Source organism: Nematostella vectensis, chromosome 3 (genome assembly GCF_932526225.1).
Source record: "Nematostella vectensis chromosome 3, jaNemVect1.1, whole genome shotgun sequence".
Lineage (NCBI taxonomy): Eukaryota > Metazoa > Cnidaria > Anthozoa > Actiniaria > Edwardsiidae > Nematostella > Nematostella vectensis.
This window is the reverse complement of record NC_064036.1, coordinates 3,960,006-3,987,939: the sequence shown is the minus strand read 5'-3', so window position 1 is coordinate 3,987,939 and position 27,934 is coordinate 3,960,006. Positions and strand designations below refer to the sequence as shown.

At 42.5% G+C, this 27,934-nt stretch overlaps 1 protein-coding gene and 2 long non-coding RNA genes across 7 annotated transcripts; 1 reads left to right on the top strand and 2 right to left on the bottom strand.

Annotated features, from left to right (window-relative positions):
• Nucleotides 1-1,935: 1,935 nt before the first annotated feature.
• Nucleotides 1,936-26,505, bottom strand: LOC5514213 (rootletin). 5 transcript variants are annotated; one of them, XM_032383802.2, is made up of 23 exons: nucleotides 26,336-26,505; nucleotides 21,221-21,460; nucleotides 15,365-15,586; nucleotides 15,032-15,231; nucleotides 11,423-11,674; nucleotides 11,184-11,325; nucleotides 11,021-11,106; nucleotides 10,782-10,878; nucleotides 10,167-10,523; nucleotides 9,939-10,069; nucleotides 9,324-9,757; nucleotides 8,573-9,051; nucleotides 8,208-8,470; nucleotides 7,926-8,082; nucleotides 7,097-7,699; nucleotides 6,705-6,893; nucleotides 6,290-6,510; nucleotides 5,858-6,136; nucleotides 5,381-5,723; nucleotides 4,365-5,099; nucleotides 3,847-4,092; nucleotides 3,268-3,579; nucleotides 1,936-2,912 (listed from the first exon to the last, which is right to left on the bottom strand). In XM_032383802.2, the coding sequence occupies exons 1-23, from the start codon at nucleotides 26,453-26,455 to the stop codon at nucleotides 2,544-2,546; spliced, it is 6,477 nt and encodes a 2,158-aa protein (XP_032239693.2). In that variant the 5' UTR covers nucleotides 26,456-26,505; the 3' UTR covers nucleotides 1,936-2,543. The 5 variants fall into 5 exon arrangements, with proteins under 5 accessions (XP_032239693.2, XP_032239697.2, XP_032239696.2 ...); XM_032383806.2 differs by lacking the exon at nucleotides 26,336-26,505 and adding an exon at nucleotides 23,548-23,618; XM_032383805.2 differs by lacking the exon at nucleotides 26,336-26,505 and adding an exon at nucleotides 21,618-21,963.
• On the top strand, nucleotides 16,204-17,333 carry LOC116619248. The gene is made up of 2 exons (XR_004296602.2): nucleotides 16,204-16,440; nucleotides 16,958-17,333. It is a non-coding gene; the product is annotated as an uncharacterized LOC116619248 (long non-coding RNA).
• Nucleotides 23,779-26,325, bottom strand: LOC125561123. The gene is made up of 2 exons (XR_007307147.1): nucleotides 25,328-26,325; nucleotides 23,779-25,214 (listed from the first exon to the last, which is right to left on the bottom strand). It is a non-coding gene; the product is annotated as an uncharacterized LOC125561123 (long non-coding RNA).
• Nucleotides 26,506-27,934: the final 1,429 nt, after the last annotated feature.

The following is a 27,934-nucleotide window of genomic DNA, read 5'->3' as shown; positions in this document are numbered from 1 at the left end:
CTCTATGTTTCATTTTGTTCGTTAGTTATGGTGGGAATATAGCTCAGTATAACAGGATGGGCCGCATAGATCTTATTTTCAAACATGAGAATTAATATTCTTTTAGGTCTTTCTTTTCTCTCAACCGAAAATACAAAGAACAAAGCCAGAAAGTCGTATCCCTGCGTCATGCTCATCCTATCACCTCAAAAAACAGAAATAGATAAGTGGAAAGACAACAGACTAGACAGGGAGTATTGACGGGTTGACGTGTGCATTGTGTATTGTTATTGCGTAGGCCCAATTTACCCCATTAAAAAAAATTGCATGAAAATTGATAAATGCGTGTCGATATTTTACACTTTGTGCACGAAATTGATAACGTTATGCTGAAAACAAAGAGGAAAAATAGAATAAAAGACAAAAAATCACTTTATTTAGCATCAGTTCCGTTCCTTTTTATCCATCGATGCGTTCCAGTCAGAGTCAGAGCAACCCTGGCCAAGGGTCTGACAAATCAAGATAAAGTCTAAAGCCCAAATAAAATGTTTCCAAACTATAAATAATATCTATGTTCCAGTTTTTTAGGACGAAGACGTATGTGATGATAAAAACATCAATAGAAATACGGGATTTCCTGGTCTTTTGTGTGAAGGGGAACGGTTTAAAAACCTATTGTTATGATTTTATCAAACCTAATGCGAAGTGTTGACAAGGTTTAGTCCACGACTGAGGGTTCTCACGAAGAGAGGTCTTTGCTCCTGTTCTTGGGGTCTTGGTCTTGGGTTCAGGTAAGTTGTACTAGTTCTCAGATTTATATTCTTAGGAAGAAAGGGGCCGCACCGAATGGTCCTTAGCACTTGCAAACATGCGAACACCCCATTTTTGTGAGCGTGCGAGAGTCGAACACTTCAGCTTTGAAAAAAGGTGCAGCGATTTGGCGCCAGTATGCAGGCACTAGTTTGAGAATTCGGGGGCCCTAAGGAAGACTAAAGCAGTTTCTAGGTAGTAGGCAATATGTTTATGCCTTTTTTAGTCTTCAGCCAATAATTTTAATTGTTGATTGCGTCTTTTGGTAAATCCTAACCATTCAAAAAAAGCGAGTGCAGATGATGTTACAGTTTTATCCGTGAAGAATTACAAAAGACAACTGTATATATTATAGTAGATGATTAATCTGACGGTTTTGAAGACCTTGCTTTGAGATTGTTGGAATGCTAAAAAAGTATCAGTATCTTCTTCATCAATCATGTCTCACACCAACACCATTACATTGGCCGTAACTAGGCACGTTTTCAAACAATGAAATCGAGCGTGTTTCACTCCCTTCCTTTACTCCCTTCCCCGCTATGTGGCGGAAGATTCAAACCATCACAGGACAATGAGATTTTGCCAAGTTCTTCGATAGATTAAACTTGATTACCAAAATATACACATGTAAGAGAAATTCGAAGCAATCTACACAATTTCAATAATTTTACCCATTTAAATTTCATGCATCTTTATTGTCTTTCTTAATACTGTGCGCTCAAATTATTTGGAGCATACGTCTTTTTCTGTTACTATACCGTACCGTTGTTTAGTTCACACACAAATAAACAATGCGAAATGGGAACACAGGGAGCCCAAAACAAATAAAATCGATAACATTCACTTTATTACTAAAAGAGAGGCTTCCTGTGTCTTTTTCGGAAGTTTTATTGGGCGGGGTGGAGGGGGTCCTAAGGGTCATCGTCTGGGTACAGACCTATTCACATAGCGGGTGGTATTCGTCAGAAATATTCAAATCTAACTGTGTAAAAGGTGTTTACTCCTTTGGGGCAAAAGAACTTGAAAATTATTACTCTAGAGGGGGCTTGGGTTTGGGGGCTCATTTAAGAGGGGTAGAGATGGTGCATTTTCCTTTTCAGATAATACAAGCAATGCACTTTTTCTGGTTGACAGAATGACATACAGTTTTGGGCATTTAAAACTTTATTGGTTGCACTCATCACATAAGTTACATGATCGTAATATAACAATTCGTTAAAACATGCAGGAAATAAATACTAAAAACGACCCAATATGCTGCCGTTCTGGTTAAAAATCGTACTCTTACTAACATAAAGCTCTGCATGAGACTGATAGGCATGTCTGCAGACGTCGCTGGATAGAGACCGGCATAACAGGTTCAGGCTGATGAGTCTCATGAAAAACCAGTCTTAAAATCAAACTGAAATACGTACGTATGACGATAAATGGATTTGAAAATAAAAGAACTTCCATCACAAAAGTCCAATAATCACTCTGTTACTTTCTCTAACTATTTATCTATTCTACTTTATCATTTATTAGACATTTTCAATATAAAATCCTTGCAAAGCCAGCGGTAAGGTCACAAGAGAATGAAGGTAAAGCTCTTGTCTAAAAAGGATAATTTGTGTCTGTTTTAAAAGTTAAAAAATCTTTCCTGGTAATGCTCGGTTTCTCTATACACGCTTAAAAACTTCTTATCGTTACAATGCTATCTCATCTGAAACTATTATAGTACAACTTCATACTTGACTAGCACAGTCCGTAGTCGACTAAGTGTTTGACTTCCTGGTCTTGCGTAAGGGGCTGACGCCGGGCCCAGGTCTCCTGGACGTGACCGAGCGACGCATTGGCGAGGCTGGGGTACTGGTAGCGAATTTGTCAGCCGAGTATCTTGGCGGGGGTGAGGCGGACTTTGGGCGGATCGATCCGTAAGACCCATCCACAAGGGACTCTTCGAGTTTCTGCGACTCGCGGTCAAGCACCGTGGGCTCATAGATAGTGTCACGTGCCACGATGTTCAGGGAATCCTCAAGCTTACTGCGCAGGTCCTTGATCTCGTCGGATTTCTGAGCAGTGCGGGTTAGGTACGACTGCTTCTTCTGTAATTCTTTGGCGAGCTGGTCTTTCAGTGTGGCCACCTGAGAAGGGACAGGAGGCAGGGTAAGTTAACTTAGCAAATACAGCCCGCCCAGCATTGCTCTATTTAAAACTAGATTCTATTTACAAAGGGATTTGCTAAAGCGTGGGAGAAAGCTTTGTATAATTCTTAATAGCCCTTCGTTGCACATTAGAAACGCAGAAACAAAACAAGAGCAACTTCGCTATCCTTGCTAGTATAACGTATGTTTAGCTGTCCTTCAGTAATCAAAAAGCGACGGTGCGAGCCTTTGTTTTTTTTTAATGTAGATACAAATCATCTAGAAATTTCATTGACTAGAATAAGAAACACAAGCGGTGTCTAACAAGGGTAATTAGGGCGTGGTGGCATCTCACCTGCTCCTCCAAACCCTTGACTCTTTGCTTGTGTGCACGCTCGCGAGCCATTTGAGTCTTCTCTAGTTGGCCCTGAGACTGACGCGCGCGATCGCCCTCCATCTCGATCTCCTGACGGTGGCGTGACGTCACTTCCACGAGTTTACGCGCGTGGGACTGCTCTGTCTCGGCCAGCTGCTGCTGTAGTATCTGAATCTGGCGATGCAGCTCTTGGTTCTCGTGCTCGAAGTTCGCGCTGGATCGATCAAGACGCTCGCGGTCATCGCGCAGACGCGTGTTCGTCTCGTCCGTCTCGAGCTTTTCGCGTTCAATCTAAGAGTAAAGTACATGAATATCAAGACTAACCAAATCATCACATGCATCCTATGCAATTCACAACAATTCCCGTGGGGGAGAAAGCGAGGATAAGGCTATCTTACATCACGCAAGTACTCGCACATACCTTGTCGAGGGTGTTACGAAAGACTAACCAAATCATCACATGCATCCTATGCAATTCACAACAATTCCCGTGGGGGGGGGGGGGGGGGGGGGAGCGAGTATCAGGCTATCTTACATCACGCAAGTACTCGCACGTACCTTGTCGAGGGTGTTACGAAGAGCCTTCTTATCCTTCTCCAGACGCACATGAGCTCGCTCCAGTTCCCTTTTCTCCTGCTCGGCCGCGGCCACCGAGCGTTGGAATTTCGCCAGGCGTTCCTGGAGCTCACGCTTCTCCTCTTGTAGCTTGCCAATCCTCGCTACCAGTTCCTCCTCGGCCTCCTTCTGTTGTCGCAGCATCTGCTGCAGCTGGCGGATCTGGCCTTCAAGTTCCATGCGTCGCACCTAGGGAGGGGAGGGAGAGTTAGGTATATGCTTGGTGGGAAATAAGGTAGTAACAGCAAAAGTATCTACGTCTTTTAAGAGCTTTGATAGTCTCTTTTAGCCTCCATTTTCCTATCCTCGCAAAATACAAATTACGAGAAAGCATCCATTTCCATCGGCTAATTTAGGGAAGCAATTGCGATGTTACCGAGATTACATTACATAAGTTGTCTATTTTCTAATAAAAACAACAACAGGGGTTTAGCTAGACCAGTGCTCAAATATTCACTTACATCGGCATCAGCCTGTTCGTTCTTCATCTGTTGCATGCGGTCCTGTAGCATATTGTTACGGCCCTTGGCCTCCTGCTGGGCGTTCTTGAGCGCCTCCAGGCGCTCCTGCATGATCTTGCGGTCGTGCTCGCTATTGGTCAGGGCACGCTGGAGCTGCTGGATCCTCTCCTGTAGCGACTGCGAGGTGCTGTTGCTGTCATTCAGGGACATGGACAGCTCTGTCACCTTGTTCTTGAATGCCATCTCCTCTTCCTCGGTCTTGGCGAGCGCCAGGGTCAGCCTATCCACCGTCAGCTGAAGAGAAGTCGCGCGTGACTCCAGCTCTTGCTGAGATTTAAGCATCTGGTCAATTCGCTCCTGAAGAGCGATCTTCTCCGCCTCATTCTCCGAGTTCAGCATTCGCAGTCGCTCAATGTCACCCTCCACGGACCTCTTCTTCAGTTCCACCTTCGTAAGCCTCGACTCCGTATTCTCAATCTGCGCGCGCATCGCCTCTTTCTCCTGGTCGCTCTTACTCTCGCTCTGTTGCAAGTTCGCCACCTTGTCTCTCAGCTGTCGGCGGTCACCCTCTGCCTGCGCGAGACTGGAGTCGAGTGCGGTGATCTTCTCGTTGAGAGCCTTGCGCTCTCGTTCAAGTCTCCTTATGGTCTCTTCTTGAAGCATGAGCGCAGTCTGGGCACTACTCAGGCGGCCATCAGCACCGCGGCGCTCTTCTTCAGACTCACCAAGGGATTTCTACATTGACAAGAAAAAAACACATTCAATAAATGAAATAGGTTAAGCAAGCTCGCATGACTCGTTAATTAATCGTGACAGTCTCTACTACCGAGGGATTTCTATATTGACAAGAAAAACCTTCAATAAATGAAATAAGTCAACACAGGTCCTTTTACTTTAATTATGACGATCTCTAGTGCCAAGGGATGGGACACTAAAACAGAGAGCTATCCAAACACCCCTTAGTTCACTATGTGTGGTTAAGAGAGTACAACATAACGGAGGAGCGATTTAGTTACCTGGATGCTCTGCATACGCTGGTCCATACGAGTCCGCTCTTCTTCCAACTCGGCAAGCGCGCGCTGCAAGTTATTAGCGCGTGTCACAGCCTCGTCCCGCTCTCTCTCGGCCTCCTTCATGCTCTGGGCGAAGTCCCGCAGCGCGACCCGCACGGTCTCGGGATCGATCTCGCCAGACATGGACATATCGCCGGATCTAGACGGGGAGAGCTGGCGGATAGGCGAGGAAGGGCGACCGCCTGCATCGGTGTCGTCCATGCTCTTCTCAGGCGAACGCGATCGACTGCGACCGAACATGCGGCGCCGGGGACTGGGGCTACGGGTGCGAGAAGGTGATGGGGACCTATAAAAAAAAAAAAAAAGAAAAAACATCAGTCGGGCTTTCAAGAAATACAAAGTGTGTGATGCTGGAACAACTCTTTTCATGTTCTTTTTCATTGGTGGTTTTAGATATCAACCCTAAGCAACGATCCATACCTTCCACTATTTTCTCCTGGAGGCCTGATACCGAGTGTGCGACGGAGTGTTGAATGAAGACTTGCAAGCTTGAACTCGAGGTCGTTCTTAGCGCCTTCCATCCTAGCTAGCTGTGCCTCAAGGCCAGTGATGCGGCCCTCAGCTCCACTCATCTTCAGCTTCAGGTCGCTGTTGTCCTGGTTAGCATTGTCCAGGATGTTTTCGAGATTCTTGACCTTGTCTACGGCCTTGGCTTCAGCGCGCCTAGACTCGTCCAGGGCCGTTGTCAAATCTTTCTCCCTACAAAATGGATACAAAAATAATAAGAAAACATAGACAGGTCTATTATTACGTCAGAGATAAGGTCTAGAACTTTGAAGAGACAGACCTTCGGAACATCGGGAAAATCAAGAGAAAAAAAAACACATGGATATCACATGAGTTATTTCATACCTGACTCGGTTGTCTTCCTCGGTCTCTGCCATCTTGCGGCTGAGGTTGGCGATCTCCCGCTTGGCCGCCTCCTTCTGTCCGTCCGAGTCGGCGAGGCGCTGCTTCAGATTGTGGTTGTCACGTCTAACCTCGTTTAGAAGGTGCTCGTCTTTGGCAAGCTGGTCCTTCAGATCTGAGATCTCCTTCTTACTCTTAAGGCATTCACCGTCAAGCATCTTGACCTAATCCAAAGATACAACAGAGTAAGACAAGACCTAATAGGGTTCTTAATATGATCTAACCCTCGGCCTCATGTTTTTATGAAGCAGCCGATTTGACAGAGCTCAAAATGAATTTCAATAAGCAAGGAAAACACATTGACTGAGCCCATCTTATATTACAAGAATACCTTACACCTGCAACGTCCCGGCATTACCTGATTGTGAAGCTGCTGGAGCTCTCTCCTGGCCTCCAGTCTCGCCTTCTCCACTTCTCTCAGGCTTCCCCTTAAGTCTCCGGCCTCCTTCTGCAGTCCGTTACGTGTCTCCTCCAGAGAAGCGATCTTCTGGGACGCCTCATCCAGCTGTCGACGAAGGTTCGTCTTCTCGGCCTCGGACTTCTTTACCTGTAAAGTACATTAAGATATTGAGGCTTCGGTTTCTGTATTCAGAAAGGTTAAAATAGTTATATGAATTTATAAATGAGTAAAAACCACTTTAATTTTTCTAAAAAAATGAAACAATATAATTTCAAATTTTGGAGGGAGTTTTCCCCTTTATTTCCTCTTAACTCGCTCTAATCTTTATTTGTCGAGGATGTTTGCCTTACCTTTCCTCTGAGCTCGTTGGCGGTGTGTGACACGGCATCCTTCTCCCTCTCCTCATCCTTCAGCTGCCTCTTGAGGTCAGTATTCTCCTTTCTTGCGACTTCCCTGGCCTCCTCGCCTTCGCGGATCTTGCGATGGGCATCAATCAGCTCGCGTCTGACGCCGTCCCTCGCCTCCTCCGCCATCTTCAGCTGCAGTTTGAGCTCGCTGATCTCCCGCAGGGCGTTCTCCTTCACCTTGGTCAGCTCCTGGATCTGAGTCTTAAGGGCAGCGGCCTCTTGTTGGTACTGTTTGCTGAGGTCTTCGAGTCTTCCTCGCGCGTTCCTCAGCTCATCCTGAGTGCGTGTAATGGTAGCCTTGTCTTGCTCCGCGCGGCTGTACGACTCGCGCTTGATGCGGTCTAGTTCCACACCAACGTTCTCCTTGTCCTGTCCGAGTTTGGTCATCTTTTCGACAAGAGTAGCCTTCTCGTTGGCGGCCACGTGAAGAGCTTGCTGCTTCTCGTTCTCGGCCATCAACAGCTGATCGTCTCGCTCTTTCTGGATGATCGCGATCTCATTGACAAGTAAAGCCTTCTCCCTATCGAGTCTCTTTGCCAGTTCGTTCTAAAGGAAAGAATATTTCATCAAATATAAACATTTCAATCTTCTAGTTATGTTCCTCTTCTACTTGTACAATCATTCTTCTCCTGGTAATGGTGTAGGGTTTTGTGTTTTTGTAATTGTTTTCTTTTCTTCCATTGCTCTATAGAATTTGCTTCAACACAATGTGCAGCCAAAGAATATTGCGGGTAAAAAAATTCTAACGCCGTGCAGTTCTATTTATTGTTACCTTTTCGTTGGTGAGAGCATTGAAGACCTCCTCCTTCTCCTGGTTAGCCTGTACCAAGGCGCTCTCCTTCTCCCGCACCAACCTCTCGGCCTCCTCCTCGTGCTTCTGCTCTGAGCGCTTGAGCGCAACTTCTCCGTCGCGCTGTGTCTGGTTTAACCTGTGAATACAGAGCAAGTGACAGTCAGTTGACAACTTAGTTCAACCAGTCTACAACAGTATAAATAAGATAGAAAAGTGGGTTTAATGTATCCATGCACTATCAAGTATCCCATCGACACTTACCTCTGTTCCAGGAGCTCCTTGTCCTTCTGTAGTTTGGCCTCCTCAATCTCCTTTTCTTTCCTGACCCGCTGAAGGTCCACGGCCAGTGCCTCCTTGGCAAGCAGCAATTCCTGGTTCTCTGCCTCTAGGGCTTCTTTGCGGGACTCCAGCTTGGTGGAGGTCTGCTGTAACTCGTAAAGCGCTGTCTCAAGAGACTCCTTCTCGCTTTTCATACTGGCAATGTTCTCGGCGAGAGCGCGGTTCTCTCGCTCTGAGGAGTTCACCTAAACCAGTAAGGGGTCCTTAGTTGAAATTCATGAAGTCTTTGAAGACTTTTATTATAGCGCTTTATATTCAAACTGTTTGTATAAAATTGAGCTACCGACCTGAACAGTAAGACTAGACTTCTCCCTCGTAAGTTCCTCCTTCTCCTTTGCGAGGCGGACCACGTTTGTGCTCTGTCTCTCCACCTCCCGCCTCGTCTGAACAAGCTCGTCATGAAGGTTGTCTCTCTCGCGTGTCGTCTGATTCAAGGCATCTCCCAGCTCAACGCGCTCACGGTTGGCAATAATCAATTCCTGCTCTAGCTTCTCGCGGCTCTGCTCGTGCAGACTGAGGTTCTGGTCTAGCGTGGACCTCTCCGTGTCTAGGTCAACCTTCTCCTGCTCCACACGGATAAGCTCTTGGCGGATGCTATGCTTCTCTGCTTCCACGTCACGCTTCTCTTGCGTGATGGCGAGCTTCTCGGCCTCCATTTGCCTGATGATCTTGTTGAGCTCGAGTTTGTCTTGACCAAGCCCTTCGTTCAGGGACTGTAGCTTTACAAGTGCATCACGCAACGCAATTTCCTCGGACTTCATCTTACCTGCAAAAGCGAAATTGCGGCATTAAGGAGTTTTAGATTTTGATAACGTTGGATATCATACTAAAATGTACTCGTCTAACATGCACTATCATAGATTTTTTGCCCAAGATTCCTAGTCTGTTTTAAATCAACATTAGAAAGCTTAATATTTCATTTACCAAACCTAAAATAAATATCGCAATTGGTCCCACAAACGGGATGGTGAAAATGGATCTGTCTAACACCTTGGATTTTGCTAGATTACAAAATGGCAGAAGCATAACTATATTTACCAATCTCAAGCTCGAGTTCGGCGCGTTGCACCTCGGACTTGCTAAGTACGTCAGACACGTGACCCTTCTCCTGCTCAAGAACCTCTTTGTCGAGCAGTGCACGTGACAACTGCTCCTTTAGGTTGACTATTTCCTCCTTGAGAGAAGACTGCTTGTTCTCCAGCTGTTCTGTCACTTGCTGTGATCGGTTAATCTCCTTGGCCATCCTCTCGACTTCCCTTTGCAGGTCCTCCTTGTCGTCCTCCAGGTTGTCACGCTGCCTCTGCAGCTCGTTGTTGGCAGCCTGAAGTTTCTCCTTTTCAGCAGATAGACCTTCTACCTGTTCATTGAGCGACTGCCGCATCTTTTCTAGGTTCTGCTTCTCGGTCGCCACGACTTCAGCCTGAGCCTTGAAGCGGCCGCGGTCCTGTGATGCTTCAGTCACCTTTTGGTTCCTAATAAAAAAAAAGGGGACATAAGGAAAAAAACAAGCAGCAGTGATAACATAATTACATGTTATAATAATATATTAAACAATTTTTCCATAGTTTTTCACTGGACGTGTACAGTTAATCCACAAACACATCGAACAGACATTAATGAAAATAAATGAAGACTATAAGACATAATACTTACACAGAGTGGACCTCTTCGCGTGCTGCAGCCAGTGCTTTCTCAAGCTGGCGGCGCTGGTTTTCACTCTCATCAAACTGCTTCTTACAGGAAGTGGCCGCCTCACGAGCGGCATCGGCACGTGCCTTCAGTTCCTAAAAATACACAGAGGCACGTATAATGAGATCACATGGACAAATAGACTTGCACACATAGACAAACAGACTGGATAAGTGTAACAGGATAGCTTACCTGTAGCTGCAGGTTCCGCTTGTGCAAACAAGAATTCACAGTTGCCAACGCATTATCAGACATTGCAGGGGAGCGGGCTCGTGTGGGTGACATGGACCGCATGCGGGATGCCCTTGATGGGGACACAGAGCGGCGGAACCCAGAATCTTCCTCCTCCTGAAGGAAGCTGTCCATCTGATCCTCAACATCAGGACCAGGTGAGCCAAGGGTTCGTGCAGAAGCGTCAGTGTCATTCTTGATTGCTGTGACCACCTCTCTCAGGGTGTTGCTGAGCATGTCCGCTTCCTCGCGAATTGCAGCCATGCCTGCCTCACTCTGAGTCTCCCACTCCTCTGACTGACGGGCATAGCCACTCTCCTGATACGATACAAAAAGAAACAATTACTAACTTAGTAATTAATATAAATTGCTTAGCACGGTTTAGTAATTGATAGTTTGGGTAATGCTTTATCAGATCATTTTACAGCGTACAACCTCACTAGACATGCATGTTCTATAGCCCTACCCCGACATATCCTCCTATGGCAGATTTCCAAGTGCTAAGATCTCAAGGCCCTATGTGCCACCAGGCAAGAGGAGGGCAGGTAAGATCTCAGCATGATTCCAAGTGCTTACCAAGCTCTGTAGCCTCTTCTTGGTCTCATCCACAGCCTTTATGTGCTCCTCAACCTGGATTTCTGCCTTCTGCTTAGCATTTGTCAGCTCATTGATCCTAAAAAATACACAGTGTTAGTAAGGAGTAACACAAGGAAAGATTTAAATCCTTATTCTTTTGCTACCTGCCATTTACTTTTTCCTCTTAGCACATAATAAAAATGATAAATGATAAAAAAAATAATTAAACCTGTACTTACTTATCAGTGAGTGCTGCTTTCTCATTGTCATATTTGTGCTGAAGATCCATGAATTCCTTTACTTTATCACGGAGCTGCTCTTCCGCCTGAGTGAAAACAGAACAGAACATTCATCATATCAAACCCTGGATCTGTGAGACTGCTACTGAAAATTGCTTTTTACCTTCTGTCTCCTGTTTCTCTCCTCTTCCAAAGAAGCCTGTGTGTTGGCATCCATGCCACGGAGGTTCTTATCAAGATCCATACAAGCACCTTGAACAACTCGCACTGACTTGTTCACTTCAGCGCGTACTGCTGACAGATCCCTAGTGACAAAATATGGCAAACATGAGCACTTTCTTGTCAAAAAAGGAAAAAAACAATTTTCCCTGACCAGGTAATCATGGAACCTAAGACACCAACCTCTGTGTAGCAGACTTCATCTCACTGAACTGGCGACGGAATCCATTCAGTGATTTCCACAAGTCCATCAACCTAGCATGCTCATTGGTGAAATAGGCTTGCTCCTCCTCGTCACGAGACTCTATCTCCTCCCGTGCCTTATTCCAGTCATTTGTCAGCTTCTGCACATCCAGGGTTAGCTGCTGGTTAGCCATTGTCGCTTGCTCAAGCTGTTCACGCAGCATGTTGTTCACATGCTGCAGGCTGGAACTCCTATAAAAACAAACAATATTTCTTAAATAACCTAAACAGATATGACAAGTAAGGAGAAGTGACAAGGGGTAATGTGCTATGTAGTGATCTCCCTTTTCAAATACCTACGGTCAGCGGCACCTCCACGGGTTGCCCCACGTTAGAATTTGTCTGTCTGTTTTTGTCCAACGTTCAATTTCAAGCCTATCTTGCGGCCGGCATGTGGCCTATTATATCAGCTAAATGGCAGTCCTTATTCCTGGTGTGTTGGTGGCCCTGTTTTATCATCATTTGGCCTTGTTTCAGTCAAGATCATGGGTTCCCGAATCCGAGTGCTCATGTCCGCCATCTTGGAAATCCGATACGTTCTCCGAGCTCGAGAAGGGTTTATGACAGCGCTACGCTGAAGTCAATTAGGAAAACACAACCCAAGCAACGTATTGATAAAGAACTGTGGCTTCGTTTGAAGGATCTAGGCATTAGAAAACCTTTTAGATCCTCTCGTAAGTCCCGAGTCAACCGTTCGGATGGTCTCCCTGTGCCTGAGACCACAGGTACCCCATCAGTCGATGATGTCGCTGCTGGAACTCTTAAAGCTTCAATTCCTAGTTTGGTTTACAGTAATATCAGATCAATTCAACACAAGATCGATGAGCTTCAAACTGTTGTTAATCTCAATAGACCCCAAATCGTCTGCATCACTGAGTCTTGGCTGCACCCTGACATCCCGGATGCTGCAGTTAACCTCCCCGGGTTTTCGTGCTTCAGGCGCGATAGAACACACACGTCTGGTGGTGGTGTATGCGTTTACGTCGACTCTAACATCTCGTGCACAAGACTGTCTGACTACGAATCACAGGACATCGAATCGATATGGATCGATGCTAGACCACGCAGGCTCCCTCGCAAAATCTCCAGGATATTACTTGGATCTGTATACCACTCCACTAGTTGTGGCGAGGTTGAGAACTGTAGGCTCCTAGAACATCTGCAGTCTAATACTGAGAGCTTCCTACGTAATCATCCAGAGGGACTTGTTCTTATCTGCGGTGATTTCAATCCCACAAGTACTCGGTTCAGTGTAGTCGCTACAAAGCGTGCTACGGGTCTCTCTCAGATCGTCAAAGTACTGACCCGTGATACCGGCATCCTCGACTGGTGCCTTACCAACATGCCCAACTCCTTCGCTCCTGTGTGCCAGCTGCCAAAGATTGGAAGATCCGACCACTACACGTTGCTTATAGCGCCTATTCTGAGGTCTCTCAAACCTAGGGCTAAGACAACTATTTGGAAACGTGACCTCCGGCCCAGTAAGATCCGGGACTTTGGCTGTTGGATAACGCAGCAGCGCTGGACCGAAGTATTTGACAAACAGCTGGTCTCTGAAAAATTCCAGGCATTTTCGGATGTTTTGTATATGGCTGTCGATAAGTATCTCCCTCTCAGGAAGATATCGATTTGCAGTAGTGATAAACCGTGGGTATCCAATAAGCTCAAGTACCTTGTTTCCAAACGCCAAAAGGCATTACATCAATTTGGAAATGACTCACCGCAATTCAAAATGTACAGAAACTCTGTTCAGGAAGAGTGCAAAAAAAGCAAAGCCTCTTACTATAAGACCAAAGTCGCCAAACTCAAGAATACCAATGTGAAAAGGTGGTGGAAAGAAGTCAAGGGTCTATCTGGGGACAGCGGGTCTTCACGTGACTGGTCTCAACAGATGTTGTGTGACGACATTCCAACAACCTCTGACCTAGCTACTAGATTTAACAATTTTCTCGGTAGTTTAACTGCGCACTTTGAACCACTCCCGCCTCAAGCACCTGGGTCATTCTACCAGGTCCCTGATGATCTGTTGATCGATAATAGGCGTGCGTACCAGGCCCTCCGCCAGGTGAAAACCAACAAGTCATCTGGTCCTGATCCAATTCCAGCTAGGATCTGGAACACCTTTGCAATCGAACTCGCTCCTGTGGTTTGCGATCTATACAATGCGTCGCTCATTCAAGGATACGTCCCTGCTCCACTAAAGCAGTCTGAGATCTCGCCCATCCCCAAGTGCCCCCGCCCTAAAGTAGTCGAAGATGACCTACGGCCGATCGCCTTGACATCACAACTCGCCAAGGTACTGGAAGGGTTTACGCTTCAGCCACTATTCCATCAAGTGCTACATCAACTGGACTGGTTACAGTTTGCAGTTGCTGGGAAGTCTACTACTGAAGCGCTGGTCTATGTGATGCACATAATTTTCGAGGCTCTCGACAAAGGGGACTGCTGGGTCAGACTGTTTTTTTCTGACTTCAGTAAAGGCTTTGATTTAGTGGACCATAACGTTCTAATAGCAGAAATGAGTCACCTAGGTGTCCATGAATGTATCATTCGATGGGTGTCGTCATTTGTATCCAACAGGAGTCAGTATGTTAAGATAAGGGATTCACGCTCCCATGTAATATCACCTAAGGGAGGAATCCCACAGGGCACCAGGCTAGCTCCGTTACTATTTGCAATATTGGTGAATAGGTTAGCGCGCGACTGGCAGTATCGCATCAAGTATGTAGATGACGCTACAGTTTTTGAAATTGTTCCAAGAAATTCTCCTAGCTACCTTCCGTTTGTTGCGAATGACATAAATAGCTATGCCCTTGCACGCAATATGCGCCTTAATGCCAAGAAATGCAAAGAAATGGCCATGTGCTTCCTTACTTATAATTCTACTGAGCTTGCTCCTATGCTCATAAATGGTTGTGTTATTGAGCGCGTGGATTGCTATAAGTTGCTTGGTGTCCACATCACCAGTGACTTCTCGTGGAATACTCACTGTGATGCTATCGTGAAGAAGGCCACCAAGCGTTTGTATGCAATCCGTGCGCTCAAGAAAAGCGGTCTATCATCAAACGACCTTATTCAAGTATACTGTAGCACAATGAGACCTGTGCTTGAATATGCCTCGCCTGTCTGGTCGGCATTGCCAGAGTACTTGGTAGAGTTAGTGGAATCGGTCCAAAAAAAAGTGCTGCGCATAGTGTTTCCAAACCTCTCTTACCATGAGGCATTATCACACGCTAAATTGGAAACACTATGCCAGCGTAGAGAAACGGCATGCATCGCTCTCGTGGCAAAGGCCAAACGCGGAGGCCCCCTTAAACGCTTAATTCCTAATCCTGTAGCAACGCACCATGGGTATGGTTTACGGTCCGGTACGGCGTCTGTTGTCCCCATCTGCGGCCGTACGAATAGGCTCAACAATTTCTGTACTTATCGTTATCAACAAGTTATGTAAATGTAAGGATGTATTATATATACACTGGCTGCCCTGTAATTCAGCTTTCGCTGCAATAGGGTTAATAAACACATTATTATTATTATTATTATTATTACCTTTGGTTTTCTTCTTCAAGTCTAATCAGTGCATTCTCTAGATCACTGCTGTGCTCTTCCTCAGTCTCCTTGAGACGAGCCTCCTTCTCTTTCAAGCTGTCGTTCAAGGATTGCAACTGTCTTTTGGCATTTTCCTCTGCTGTTGTTTTCTCATTCATGCTTGATTCAAGCTCACCACATTTTCTTTTGTATTGCAAAACCTAAACATAAGTGACATTGCACATTTAGTACAAAATACTCAGGAATAAAAAACAATCCATTTCTTAAACTTTGCCCCTACAATTTGTTGTAATCATGACAAACGGGATATTTACAAATAGGATATTTACAAACCTTCTGTTGGAGTTTTTGAATGAGTTGAGCTTGTCTCTGTTGTCCGTCTTGGTAGGCCTGTAGCTTACGCTTGTAATTGGTGTGTTCATCTTCCAGCTTGTTCTTTAAGTAAGAAACTTGTTGGGTCAAACTGCTGTCACCAAGAGCTGGGCCATCTGTGGTCATGGAAGGGCTGGTTGATGCATAGCGCTCAGGGCTTCCTCCCTTCATGTAGCCCTCAAGCTGAAAACAAAACAGGAATATCAGTACAGTGAAAATGTTGAATCAAGGGCAAAAACAACCAGCATGCACAATGTATCCTGCAATCAAGAGCGACCATAGTGTTATATAAAAACACAGGCAATAGCCACTCAAATTCAGCTTAATTGGGGAAAATAAAAAAGAAAATTAGAAACTCATGTCTTCTTAGTCTTTTTTTCTTATTGTTGTATACAGTTATTAAAAAAACTGAGTTAATTTTCTATACTAAGAAAAATAGAACAGACTAAGTATTTTAACATTTCCCTGTATGTTTTTGTATGGAGACAAAAATTTATTGCATTAGCAGGCCTTGTGGAATGTTAAAGTGTCTCTGAAGCGAAAATCGTGTCAGGCTGTTCTTAGGCTTATTATAAAATTCAATCTTTGCTTAATATTATAAAAGAAAATCAAAATAAAAGATTATGAGGAACATGACGCAATTATTCTTCAAAGAGAGGTAACAAATGCGACAAAAATTATGTCATAGGCACCCCCGTGTTTCGTCACACGGTTGCTTACTACGCTGAAGGAGCCATTTTGAATCGATCATTGACCGAAAAGTTCACTAGTTTGCCCTACTATTTGTTGCGTTTTATATTCTTACAACGTCTGATTACAACAAATAGTCTAGTAAAGAGTCATATAAAACTCTTCGGGAGGCAACAGGAGCGAATTTGGATCAAAAGGAGCAGTGCATTCCCTTGGAGCTGAACGGGTGAGAGTCGTTCGCACGATACAGGGAGAAATGAGTGGATTATAAAATGATCTGTTGGATCTACCTTCAGAGAGGATAATCACGGCTTCCAGGGCAGTTTTTCAGAAGTCTAGGACTTGTGGTGAGTTTTTTTTCTGTACTCGAGTTGTGATCTGGATGCGAGTAAATAATATGATAATACGCTCGCCGAAGCTGCACTTTTTAGCTGGTTTTTAGTAGCAATCCGAAAAGAAATCATACATCACATAATAAATTTACCTTCTATTTTGTATTTCACAAAATGAATGCAATTTATTCAACTAGCAAAACATAATTGTGAACCTAATCCATTTAGTTTCGAAAAAGTCAAAATGGGGACTCACAAAATTAATATATATTAATTAAGTAACTTAACTTATATAATAAAAGTATTTTACACCGTTTGTTATAAAAAAAACAATGCACTGTATCCAAATAGCAAAACGTTATTGTGAAACCTAATCCATTTAGTTTAGGTCTAATGGGGATTCTGTTGACTTGATTTGGATAATTTGTTAGGATCCATAATTTCTTTTCTAAAAATACTTATCAGAGTTATCATGCTGACTTTTAAAATGTTCTTTTTTTAGATAATGACTCTCTCTTTTGCCGTTTTGCAGATGCTGGGCTTCTGTTGATGTGCACTTGAGGGCCCATGAGATAGAGTATTAACAAACATTCTTTAATTTTGTAAGAATCATTGAGAGGCACATTAATGCTACAGGGTCTGTACTCGATTTCAATTCAACATCAGCTTAGTTTATGTAAGGGACTCATCTTCATTAGTTTTCATCAAATAATACAGTAAATACAGAGCAAAGAGACACTGGCCAAATATACAAGCTTTAGTGATATCGCTCTCATTTCATCATCATAATCCTATGGCCTCAGCCGAGAGGGCTCAAGATGACCCTGAGGTCTTTTATTGCACTTGGCATGTCCATTACAAACTCACCATGATTGTGCATTGCATAAAATTAAAGGTTTACTCACTTATTTCAAATTTAAGTTGCTTAGAAAACTTAGGTTGGCTGTACAGCATACATACCCCTTTTCTTTAGCATAGTCTTGTGCAAAATTTTGATTGAGATTGAGAATATCCACAAGTTTATTGATTCCAATATTTATTCCCCATTTGGCAGCTTGGGAAGCAGTGACTCCAATTTATAAAAGGCTGCTTGTTTGATACCAAGTCACAAATGTGGCCATGAATAGTCACTAACTTTTGAGTGTCTAGCAAGGTGTATGTGCATTAGTCTGTTATACAATAAGCTTTTATTTTCAAGCTGATAACAGTCAATTCAGGCTTTATTTCATTTAAATTTTAATTTTGTGACTGAAAAGTTCTTTCTTGATCCTTGACGTCTGCATTTTGTCTTTGATTAGCTAGAAATACTTTTTTTTTAATTGGACCACTGTTTTCATTTCTTCCTTGTTTTTTTTACCATTGCTGATGACTCTACATGGCGCTTATGGGTATTTGAAACTTATCCCTTGGTTGCACTTCGTTAGCTTCTAACTTCAATCTTGTGAAGGGGGGCAATGGCAAAAATGGTTTTATTAAAAAAACATTCTACTGCTAATAGTATAGATACAGGAGAAGAAATTATTTGCATACTGTAATATGAAAAGTTTAGGGCGAGGGTCAACATGATGGATTATAGTCTTTTTCACCTAGTATATGACAGCAAGCTTAGCCATGGTGGACTAGCAAGGTAAGGCTAGGTAACTCTCTATAGCCTTCTTTCTCCATCTAAGGTGGACCATGGGGTGGACCGCTGTGGTCCCCTAATCTCTGAGATTTTGTATGAAAACATAAAAAAGGACATTGGATCTCCTTTCCATGAAATCCTCATACTAGCCACCCCGGAAACACTTGATCCCCCTATTTGTAGCCCTAAGTGGAAAAACAAACTTCTTTGTGTAGTCACCTGGGTAGATGCACATCCCCTTCTAACTCTGAAGGTGAAATATAATAAAAACGTTTGATTTAGCAGCAGGGCTATAGCTTAGAACAAGGGGGAGGAAACTCCCCCCTGTTTAGCCAAATGGACATACATGAAAAAATATGCCCCCCAACACCACAAAATACTAGGAATCAATGATGCTTCATGACTGAAATTATCATCCAAATCCTAGGAAATTCGAACTCAGTTTGAGTTGATACAGTTCGAGTTACCAGGGCTCCTACCTTTCAAATAAAAACAATGGAATTGCATGGTTTTCTGTCAGTGAATACACACACAAAAAGTCCTCAAACAACAATTTGTATTAATACTCTGCTTCTGGCAGGATATGGAATAAAATCACTCCTAGGAATATTTAACCTCTTCGCTTCTAATTTCACAATGATTACGCTGGGCTTCATCAGTTCAATCAAATCATGAATTTTTCGCCCCATAAGCATGTTTTGCCATTCTAATGGCCCCAGAACGCTTTGAGGGGATTATTATTTTGGTGTGTTCGATTCCCACCTTGTCTAAACCTGATCGTGTAGGTTCCACTCTACAGCGGATTATGTCAATCGACCAAAACACTGTAAACGACCCTTCAGCTCAGATTTCTATAATTATCCATAATATCTTTAGCTAGAATTGATAGTCATGTTAAGACCCTCTACTAGAGATAATTCATAAAGCTCAATTGAATACAAATTATAAGAACAACAACAAGTTAATGGCTTGAGAACGATGACGCGACTCCAACGAGCGCACGTGTAAGCGATCAAAACCGAACAAAACGAGACAAATACCTTGCCATTTTCTCGACGACTTTGCCTTCTTGATAGACTTATTTCTCTCTAAAACCCTTTCACAGTTCGAACCCCATATTGCTCTTAGATTCGCAATCGATTTTTCTGTGCCTAGCTACAAGAATGTCAACTTTGTGTAACTCGTTGGCTCCGACGTAGCAGCTTGTTCAAATTGCCTAAGGTTCGAAAGGTGCAAAATTCTGATTCCTCAACGATTTTCACACCAGATAAGTCTATTTGCACCGTCTCATTTGGGGGGGTGGAAGGAATATTGACAAGTCAATTGTTAGGCCACAATTTTTGCAGCTTTTGTGGCCTCGGGAATCCGCAAAGTAAACTTCTTCTGGCCTGTGTTGTGGCCATGACCGTCGCCTTCCATTCGCGCGCTTTTTCTCTTCCCGCTGAGCAAGCAACCGTGTGACGTCACAAGCCCTTCAAAATGTCGCACTTGATAGAACAAAAACACCAACTTCACACAATATTTTTTTCAAATGGCTTTATGTGGATCGAAAAAGCTTTGAAATGTTGTTTCTTTGATATTTGAGGTTTAAAAAAATGATACAAAAAGGCTACGTTTCCTTTCGCTTCAGAAACACTTTAAGGAATCTTCAAGAGAAAAATGCTTTCTGGTTTGAAAAACTTATAGATTTTTCCTGATGAAGACTGTAATCTATGAAAACATTTTCACATTGTGTTATTTCTTGCCCACCAACACCCATAATTGATCATAACAGAGTATTAACACTTCCTGTTTAGCCAAATGACCACAACTTTGGTAAGAAACAAAAGCCAAAGCCTTGAACCTGACACAAAGAACAGACTCCCCTGGAACAGGACCTACACTGCTTTACCTTTTAAAAAAAACAGAATGTGTTTGTAAACAAACAAGAAGTGATAAACGAAATCCCACTTAATACAAGCGCAATAAGTAACTGTGAAGGCTTTTAGTTTAATGGGCTTTGGGGCAGGACAGAGGATAACATCTCTATGAATATATAAGATTGTGTATTTATGCTAATTATTAAATTGAATCTGTAACAACAATCCTTAAAGCAAACAGTATGTTTGCTTATATCATCTTAAAATCAATTAAAATAGCTCTATATGTTGTAACAAACATGTCCTAGATAAAAAATAACAAGAAATAATACATGAAATTTTCCATTTTTTATTCATCTAACTCTTGATGGTTTTGGCATTACTGTATCATTTGCATAATAATGTAGAGAACTAGTATCATTATTGACATTGTAATTTTCAGTCCTTCCTTAAGATGTAAACAGCTTGCCCGGAATGCTGTTTTTTTCCCTTAAATTCACACAGAATGAGGACTTTTGTTAAGTATGATGTACAAAAATGTATAGAAATTAATCTAATTGAGAGTTTTTTTGTTCTGGTTCCTTTTACAATGGGACTTTAAACGCTTGGGATTAGGTTAAATTCTTTCTATACAAACCATCTACAGAAAAACAAGTTCCAAGAATGTTTTTAACTTTCTAGCGTGAAAATTAATTAAAATGAAAAATGAGCAAAAGAAAAATATAATAACAAATGAACATATCAAAACACTTTGAAAGTGCCAGAGTATAGATGCATTTAAACTTTTCATTTCAAATACTTGATCTTTGTAGATAGCAATAGGGTGCATAACCAATGCCCACTTACTGTAATGGGAATATGCGATAGCGTCTTGGATACGAAGGCATTTATCAATATAATGTTGCATTCTAAACAGCCGACCCTTTAACATGTTTTGCACAAAGTGTTTATAGAATTGTTGCACTTTCCCAGGTCATGGTATAGTCAGTTGTCTCTTTCCCGAACAGGATTTGTTTGGGTTATGCATTAGCGTGAAATATGATTGTCATACTGTTGACTTTAGTGCCATTGAAATTCATGGAGAGTACTGTTTGCGAAAATAAGATATTCAAAAACTCAGCGTCCCTCTCGAAGCACATTTTCTTCACGCGACACTATTTCAATAATTGAATTTTTGAACATTTAAAGTGTTAAAATAAGGATTCTCTTTAGTGCGACATTGAGCGCGATATAGTTTGAAAATATAACTACAATGATCATGAAGTGTTTTAAACTCAAACCACACACGTTGTCAACAAATTACCAAACTTACCCTCTCGCTTACGGCCATGTATTTAGAACCAACTTCATCTCTTTCAGCTCTTGTAGCCGCTAGAAGGTCTTCCAGTCGGCTTATTTCAGACTGGTACATGCGAGACTCATCTCCGAGGCTACTACCGGCCATTTTATGTTCAACAGGGGAGATGCTTTTGGTGACGATATCTCGAATTTTAGTAGGAACTGTTGGGCTTCTTGAGCCAGGATCACCGTTCAGATGTTGATCTTCCAATCTCTGCGAGAAAAGCTTTTAGTTAAAAAACAAGAAGTAACGACATTAGTTATAAGTCAACATTCGAACCGAAAGTCCGGTCCACTTCGTACCAACGAACACATGGACGTAGAACGAACGAGCTCGATTACGAGCAAAAATACCAAAGAACTCAACAAACCTTTATAACAGAACTTAAACCAGGTTCTGGGGAACCGCCATAGTAAGAGGTTTTAGATTCTTGGTAACTCATAGTTGCATAGTCCGTAAAACCAAGCAACGACCAGAAAGCCTTGATGACCCGACGCGACCGAGCAACTTTACTCGCACTACACACAGGTTACCCGCAACTAAATATCCGAATCCAGCTGCAAGCGTTCGCGCTCGATAACGAAATGCTGTCCAGGGTCTCAAAGGATATAATGGAAGAATGCGTCCAAGCAGCGAGAAGAAGTTTGATTATACCCCCCCTCCTGCACAAGCAACAACATGAGATAAGAGCCCAATGACCTCTTTAGCTGAATAAACTAATTCGGCCCTGAGTACCAAGGGACGACGCGACGCCATCGCCCGCGACTGTCGCCATGACAACATGACACGCTCGCCCGACTTTAATAGAACTGAAATTAAAGCCGACATGTGCAAACATTACGAAATTTCCGTTTTGTTAATCAATCATCGGCAGAACAGAGCTCAAATCAAGTCTACAATTAGCGAATTCCCGCACTAACTGCACATACAAAGGCTGCCTGAATGGAATTTGCATTTGCGATATACTTCTTGTCAGAAGCAGCTGTCCCGACCGGGATTTTTGGATATTTAGGAGCAGATTTATGCCTAATTGCTTGCTGTCAGTGTAATATTTGCAAATGCGGGAAACATATAACTGACGAATTCCTGAGTTGTCACAACGATACAATTTCCCGCACTGTAACAAATAAAAGCTTCAGCAAAAATATTATTCCAGATGCAACTGTCAGAGCCTCAGACAGTTAGACAACTTTCATATCAGTGCAAATTGACGTAGAGCAATTAGTAAAATTCTACTAAGTGGCTGGCAGTGATCCGCTTTAAAAGGCACGCTCTACCTTTTGTGTTATGCCTCCTTAAATCCCACCGGATCACCATGCAATTCACACGGACGCGCATAATTCAAAGACTATGAGCCAGCTATATGAAAATTGCACTCGCGATTCAATAATATTTCGTTAGTCTTAGTTATCAAACAAGTTTGAAAGTATTTAAAAGGTGAAATGTAATTGCCTCTCATTGGAATAGGTAACGGGGGATCGCGGGCATGAAGTGGCTCCAGTGTTTATAACAGCAGGACGGAAAATCCAATATTTTTCATTAGAATAAACAAACAACTAATTGCTATAAACGACACAAAATACACCAAGGGACGGGTCATGAGAAATGACATAAAGCGAAATAATCTAGCGCAAACACGCAGGGTAGCCCACAAATGAGACCTGAATTTTACAAGCTGTTATGAAGCTGGAAGAGATGTACACTGCGCGAATTAACTTAGCCATTGTATAATCTTCATATAGGTGTTTTTCTTCCGATTGGAAGTTTTCGAGTCGAGAAAGATTAGCGTAATCTCCCACGGACGCAACAGGAAACCCATGCCAACGGGACTAGATCCGTCGTTATTGGAATCACACAAAACCGTCACAGTAAAAAAAGTGGTTAAGCCAAAAGTTGACAAGTGTCTTTGACAGTAAGGCATTACTACCACTTATGCAATGTCGACTCTGTCTTTTCTTGATAATCTAGTACAAGTTGCATGGAAGCATAAGCTGATAAAGCTAACTACCTTCCCTTACTATCCATTCGGGTGATATTTAGTATATAGGTTAGTGTAAGGTCACTTTTATCATTTTTTTTTTCGCGTAATTAGTCAGAAGAATTTTAGAATAATGGTCAAGGGCAGCTATTTTACCCGGAGATGTCAACTCTGTTTTGCAATCAGCTGATCACTGCTCATTCGTGAATCCAATCCCCCTCCTCCTAATTACACAATTAGTGATCCCAACCGAAGAGTAATAAAAGTTATACTGGTACCACAGAGGCATCATTTTGGACATTTAGACTTAATAATCACTTACCAGATATGACAGGAGACCAAGCAAAGGCGCTTCCTGCCTCGTGTGACCGTTTACAAACAAGTTCGTTCAAACTTATCACCGGAAAGCGTCTAGCGGTGGCTATGGCGACCAGTCTTTTGTCGCGCATATTACTCTAAAGTACACACGAGTTTGTTTGGATAAATAACCTACGGATTCATCAAGCGGTCAGAAAGAGAAGAAATTTAGCTTGGTTGAAAGCAAATTTTTTTATTCCATTTATTTACAAGTTTGTAGAAACTTGAACTGCTTCCGAGGTGAAGTGGGTTGGAGTTTATCGTTTTCTCAGTTTCTGGGTGTGATTTCAGATTGACACATAAGATCCTTTGATAATAAGATTACGGCGAGCAAATGGTGCTACGACCAATAGAAATAGCTATCAATAGTCAGAATATATATAACTAAATCAAAAATGGTCGTAGTTGAAAATTTCCGAAAAAAAGATACACAGAACAGGAATTTATGGCAAATTAGAAAACCTATAGCTGCCTGTGTGATTGTACAGTAGATCGGCTTGGATGCCCACATGTAAGAGTGATCATTTTACTAGAGTCAGTGTCTTAGACCTGTGATTATACGAGATAGATTAAGGTGATGTAGATATAATTACAAAAAGAGCGACAATAACAACAACAGCAGGAAGGGTCGTGTAAAAGAAAACGAAGAAATCTACCGCCTTTCATGGGTCTCCAGGTGAGAGCTTTTAGATTAGTATCGCATGCCACGGGGCGCAGCGCACCCCAAAAAGTGTAAGGGGGGTGTTACATACAAACTCACGCTGTACGTGTACTACGTGTACTCTTAATAGCCTCTCAGCCGAGAAGGTATCCATTTCCATCGGAGAAGCTTTTGCTTTTGTCTTGCCTAACAGGTAACCCCATCAGCGAGGCCCCCATATGTAGATGTAGATGTTTTCGAATAGGTTTGGTAAACGCAGTTATACATTTTCAGATTGTTATTTCGAGATTTCTTCAAATAATTTGTCCTTTGCCAGACCGCTAGGCCTGTGTATCACAGAGCACATGGGTGTGGTAGGGTGGTGATAATAACGATCTCTTCCCGATGCAGTCCTATATTGACAATAGGGAATTGTCACCTACCCCTCCCCCTTAAAAGCGCATTTATTTATATGTTTCTCCTTTTTGCGAGGTGGTATGTTACGAGATACATGGTGAGATGAACTAATATCATTCTACGAGATCCAGCAGTATCTAAACATCCTTGTGCTAGATCGTCAAGCATTGGTCTCATCACAGTCTTTTTGCCTTATTACGACAAGACCTTTCCTTTCTTTTTTGAACTGTTGCCAAGCTTTCTATTTACAGCTATGTCCAGTATACGTTTGAAAAGTATGCAAAGGTTTGGTATAATAACATTTGTGTTTCTGTCCTTTCCCACCTTAAAGCTTCGTAAACAATAAGCAGGCCATAACACAAATATCTAAATAATCCATTAGTACACAAAAAGTTACGGGCAGGTGTGAAATAAGGTCATTACAATTTCACGGTAGACTTGCTCCGTGTTTCTCGCGGTCACACGAAAGAAAAACAACTGACAAGAAAACTACTTTGCAGTCTACCTAGCACTTTAACAACGAGATAACCAAATAGAACAACGCACCCCTAACCCGCGCTGCGTCAATATGTTTTCTGTAAATACAAAAAATAAACATGACAACAGTGCAAACGAGACACGTCTACCCCTCCCCTAGTAACTGCAAACTTATTTATCTTTGCATCCAAGTTTGAATCATAGTGTTTACCTTAGAGAACGATGATATGGCAAGCGCAAAGGCTGGATTGATGGCTGAAATATTGACAAATGCCTTAAAAACCAGGAGTATTGTTCAGTCATATTTCTAAGCAGGTGGTTCCACAGAATGGTCGCACAAGTTTGTAATTTCCCCTCATTTCGCCGCGAGAGGTAAAAAAAGAACATTTATCCACCGGCCCCGTGCAGTCCCGAAACAAAGTATTTAATTAAATCATCGATCATAGAGCTGCTTTAACCGTTACCGCTTTCGCACGAAATCGCACGAAAAGTAACTTTGCCGTCAACTTAGATTATATGCGCATACTTCAAGTAGGTGTGTAAAGGATCTTTTAAAACCAGCCGATCAAACTAAGTGTTATTATAATGCAAAAACGCGGAAATTTACTTCCTGTAAAGAACGCTTTCAAATATTATACACGGTTTCTTCTATTTATCGCCCCTATCCTATATCTCATCCTTCTAGTTCGCGGTTCTTAAGTTGTTCGAAGCTGTCGAAATCGCAGAACGGTATTGAAAAGTCCAAGTCGTAGAAATGACAAAAAGTAAGTGTAATACAAATAGGAAGAAGACACAAATGCCAACGGGGTGCTACTGCAAACGGACAAGCAATCGAACCTCTGGAATACCTCCAAAACTCTCGATGTATAATTGAATGTGTTAGATATAGTAATAGCAGTCGCATACTGTGTTTTGCTTTACTTAGAGAAGCTTAAGTGTATAGTTTAGTAAACAACAGTAAACAAATAGTGTTGAAATGTTTTCACCAAACTAAATTACGTTAGATTAACATTAACTATAAAACTGTCTCGGGCGAAAAAGTTTTTTCAATTTTTTTTATATTTGTCTGAGACAAATATAATTCTGCCTAGACTTCCCATTTATAAACCCGATATACGTTCTAGTTACTGTACAAGGCATTACTGATGAGCGCTGGTCTTTAAACAAAACATTTGACCGTAAATCCGAACACCGCGAAACTTGATTTACCGTGACTTACCTTAATATTTCTCCCAATGGAATGGTAGCCGATATCGCCTTCCTCTTCAGACCCATTTCCTCCAAAATCATCCACGTCAATCTCATCGTACTTCGTTGGAAGACTCGTTGAATCCTCCATGATTCCTCTAGTGACCTGCCTCACGCAGATATCACCAAGCAAGTGCGGCCAGTGTCTAGATGTACAATAATTCCCTTGGTAGGACGCCACCAGAGTCGACACATGATTGGACCAAGCAGCAACGTTGTTTATTATACGCGGCCTTGTAATCAGCAACCTTTTGTCCTGGTATTCTAATAAGCTCGTTTTAACAATGCTTAATTGGATTTAGAGCGTACTAGCGAAGTCGCATGTGAGTCTCGCAACTCAGACAAACTCAATAAAGTGCTCCCACAGAGTCAATATTGATGCGATCTGTCATGGAACAAGGTACGGCGCGGGGTAATTAAAGGCCACTCGCCAAGCCCATACCTGAGTGCTTAATAAACTCGTAGTTAAGATGTCTCGTTACTATGCTAATTCTAGCGCTGAAAATTACCCCAACGAGAGCAAGACACTTGTTTAATACTTTTAGTACGTTAGTACTCTTACTTGTTTGTTGTTGCTTTTTGTGCTATGTGTCGCTTTGAAAGCGCTTTGAATTAGAAACCGAGAAACCGGTAAAGGTTTTTTTTTTCTGTTGTGCAAAGCGAGTAAAGTGGGTCTTCTGATGCCGCGTCTTTCCAGTAATTTCACGCCTGAAGGCAACTTAAAGGTTTTTTCACCCTCTGACATTGTACTTTTGTGTGGAAGTGATATGGTATTATACACGCTCCAAAGGCTTTTTTTTTGTCCCACAACAACCGTAAACAAACAAAGCAATTATCTATCCTAAGTCAAGAACATGGCGTGTGCGTCTGGAAAACTGTATTTAACTTATCGCAGTGCTCGTGAAGTAGATCTCACGTGATCTCAAAATACGGAATAATCAGTCAGCGCAAAAATTCCCGCCGTCAATTTTTGTCATAGGCATCACAGAGCGCATGCGCAATTGAATCCGTGGCTGTATTGTATTTTAGCTAAGTCAATACAGTCAATACTAACACATTGTTAAAATCATGTCTGAAATTCTATATCAAACATAACTCTAGTCCCTCCGTCAATTTTTATTGGGCTGCAGGAGGAGCGCATGCTTAATGGAGCTCGTGACTGTGCATTTTCATTTTAACCTGGAGAAAGCAGGTATTGGCCTGCCGAAATATCGTATATATAAAAAATAACCTGCATTATGTTGGATTTTTTTCTTTTCGCCGATATAGTCTTCTCCCATCCATCTGACTCGATTACGAAATATTTGTGCCACTTAACTTTCACGTTCTTTGTGTTACTTTGATTTCGCAATATGTTGAGTGTTGTAATTGTGAAATTCAAGATGAAGCGAAAATTCCATAAAATAAAGACAGCATTCTGTGATTGTATCTTACAAAGGGTTCCCTATGAACCAAAAAGATCGAGGAAACAAGAAAGCAGTTTAACAGATTTTAATTAACTGCTTCCCAAGTCGTCGGCACGAGCAGAATGTTGAAAATCACTCAAGTCGAAAGTTAAACACGAGTATTT

Coding starts and splice junctions, on each gene's coding strand:
- LOC5514213 (XM_032383802.2), bottom strand. CDS start 26,455: ATGGAGGATTCAACGAGTCTTCCAACGAAGTACGATGAGATTGACGTG. Junction 9,758..9,938: donor CGCGAAGAGGTCCACTCTGT/GTAAGTATTATG, acceptor TTTTTTTATTAG/GAACCAAAAGGTGACTGAAG. Junction 5,100..5,380: donor AGCGTATGCAGAGCATCCAG/GTAACTAAATCG, acceptor TTGTCAATGTAG/AAATCCCTTGGTGAGTCTGA.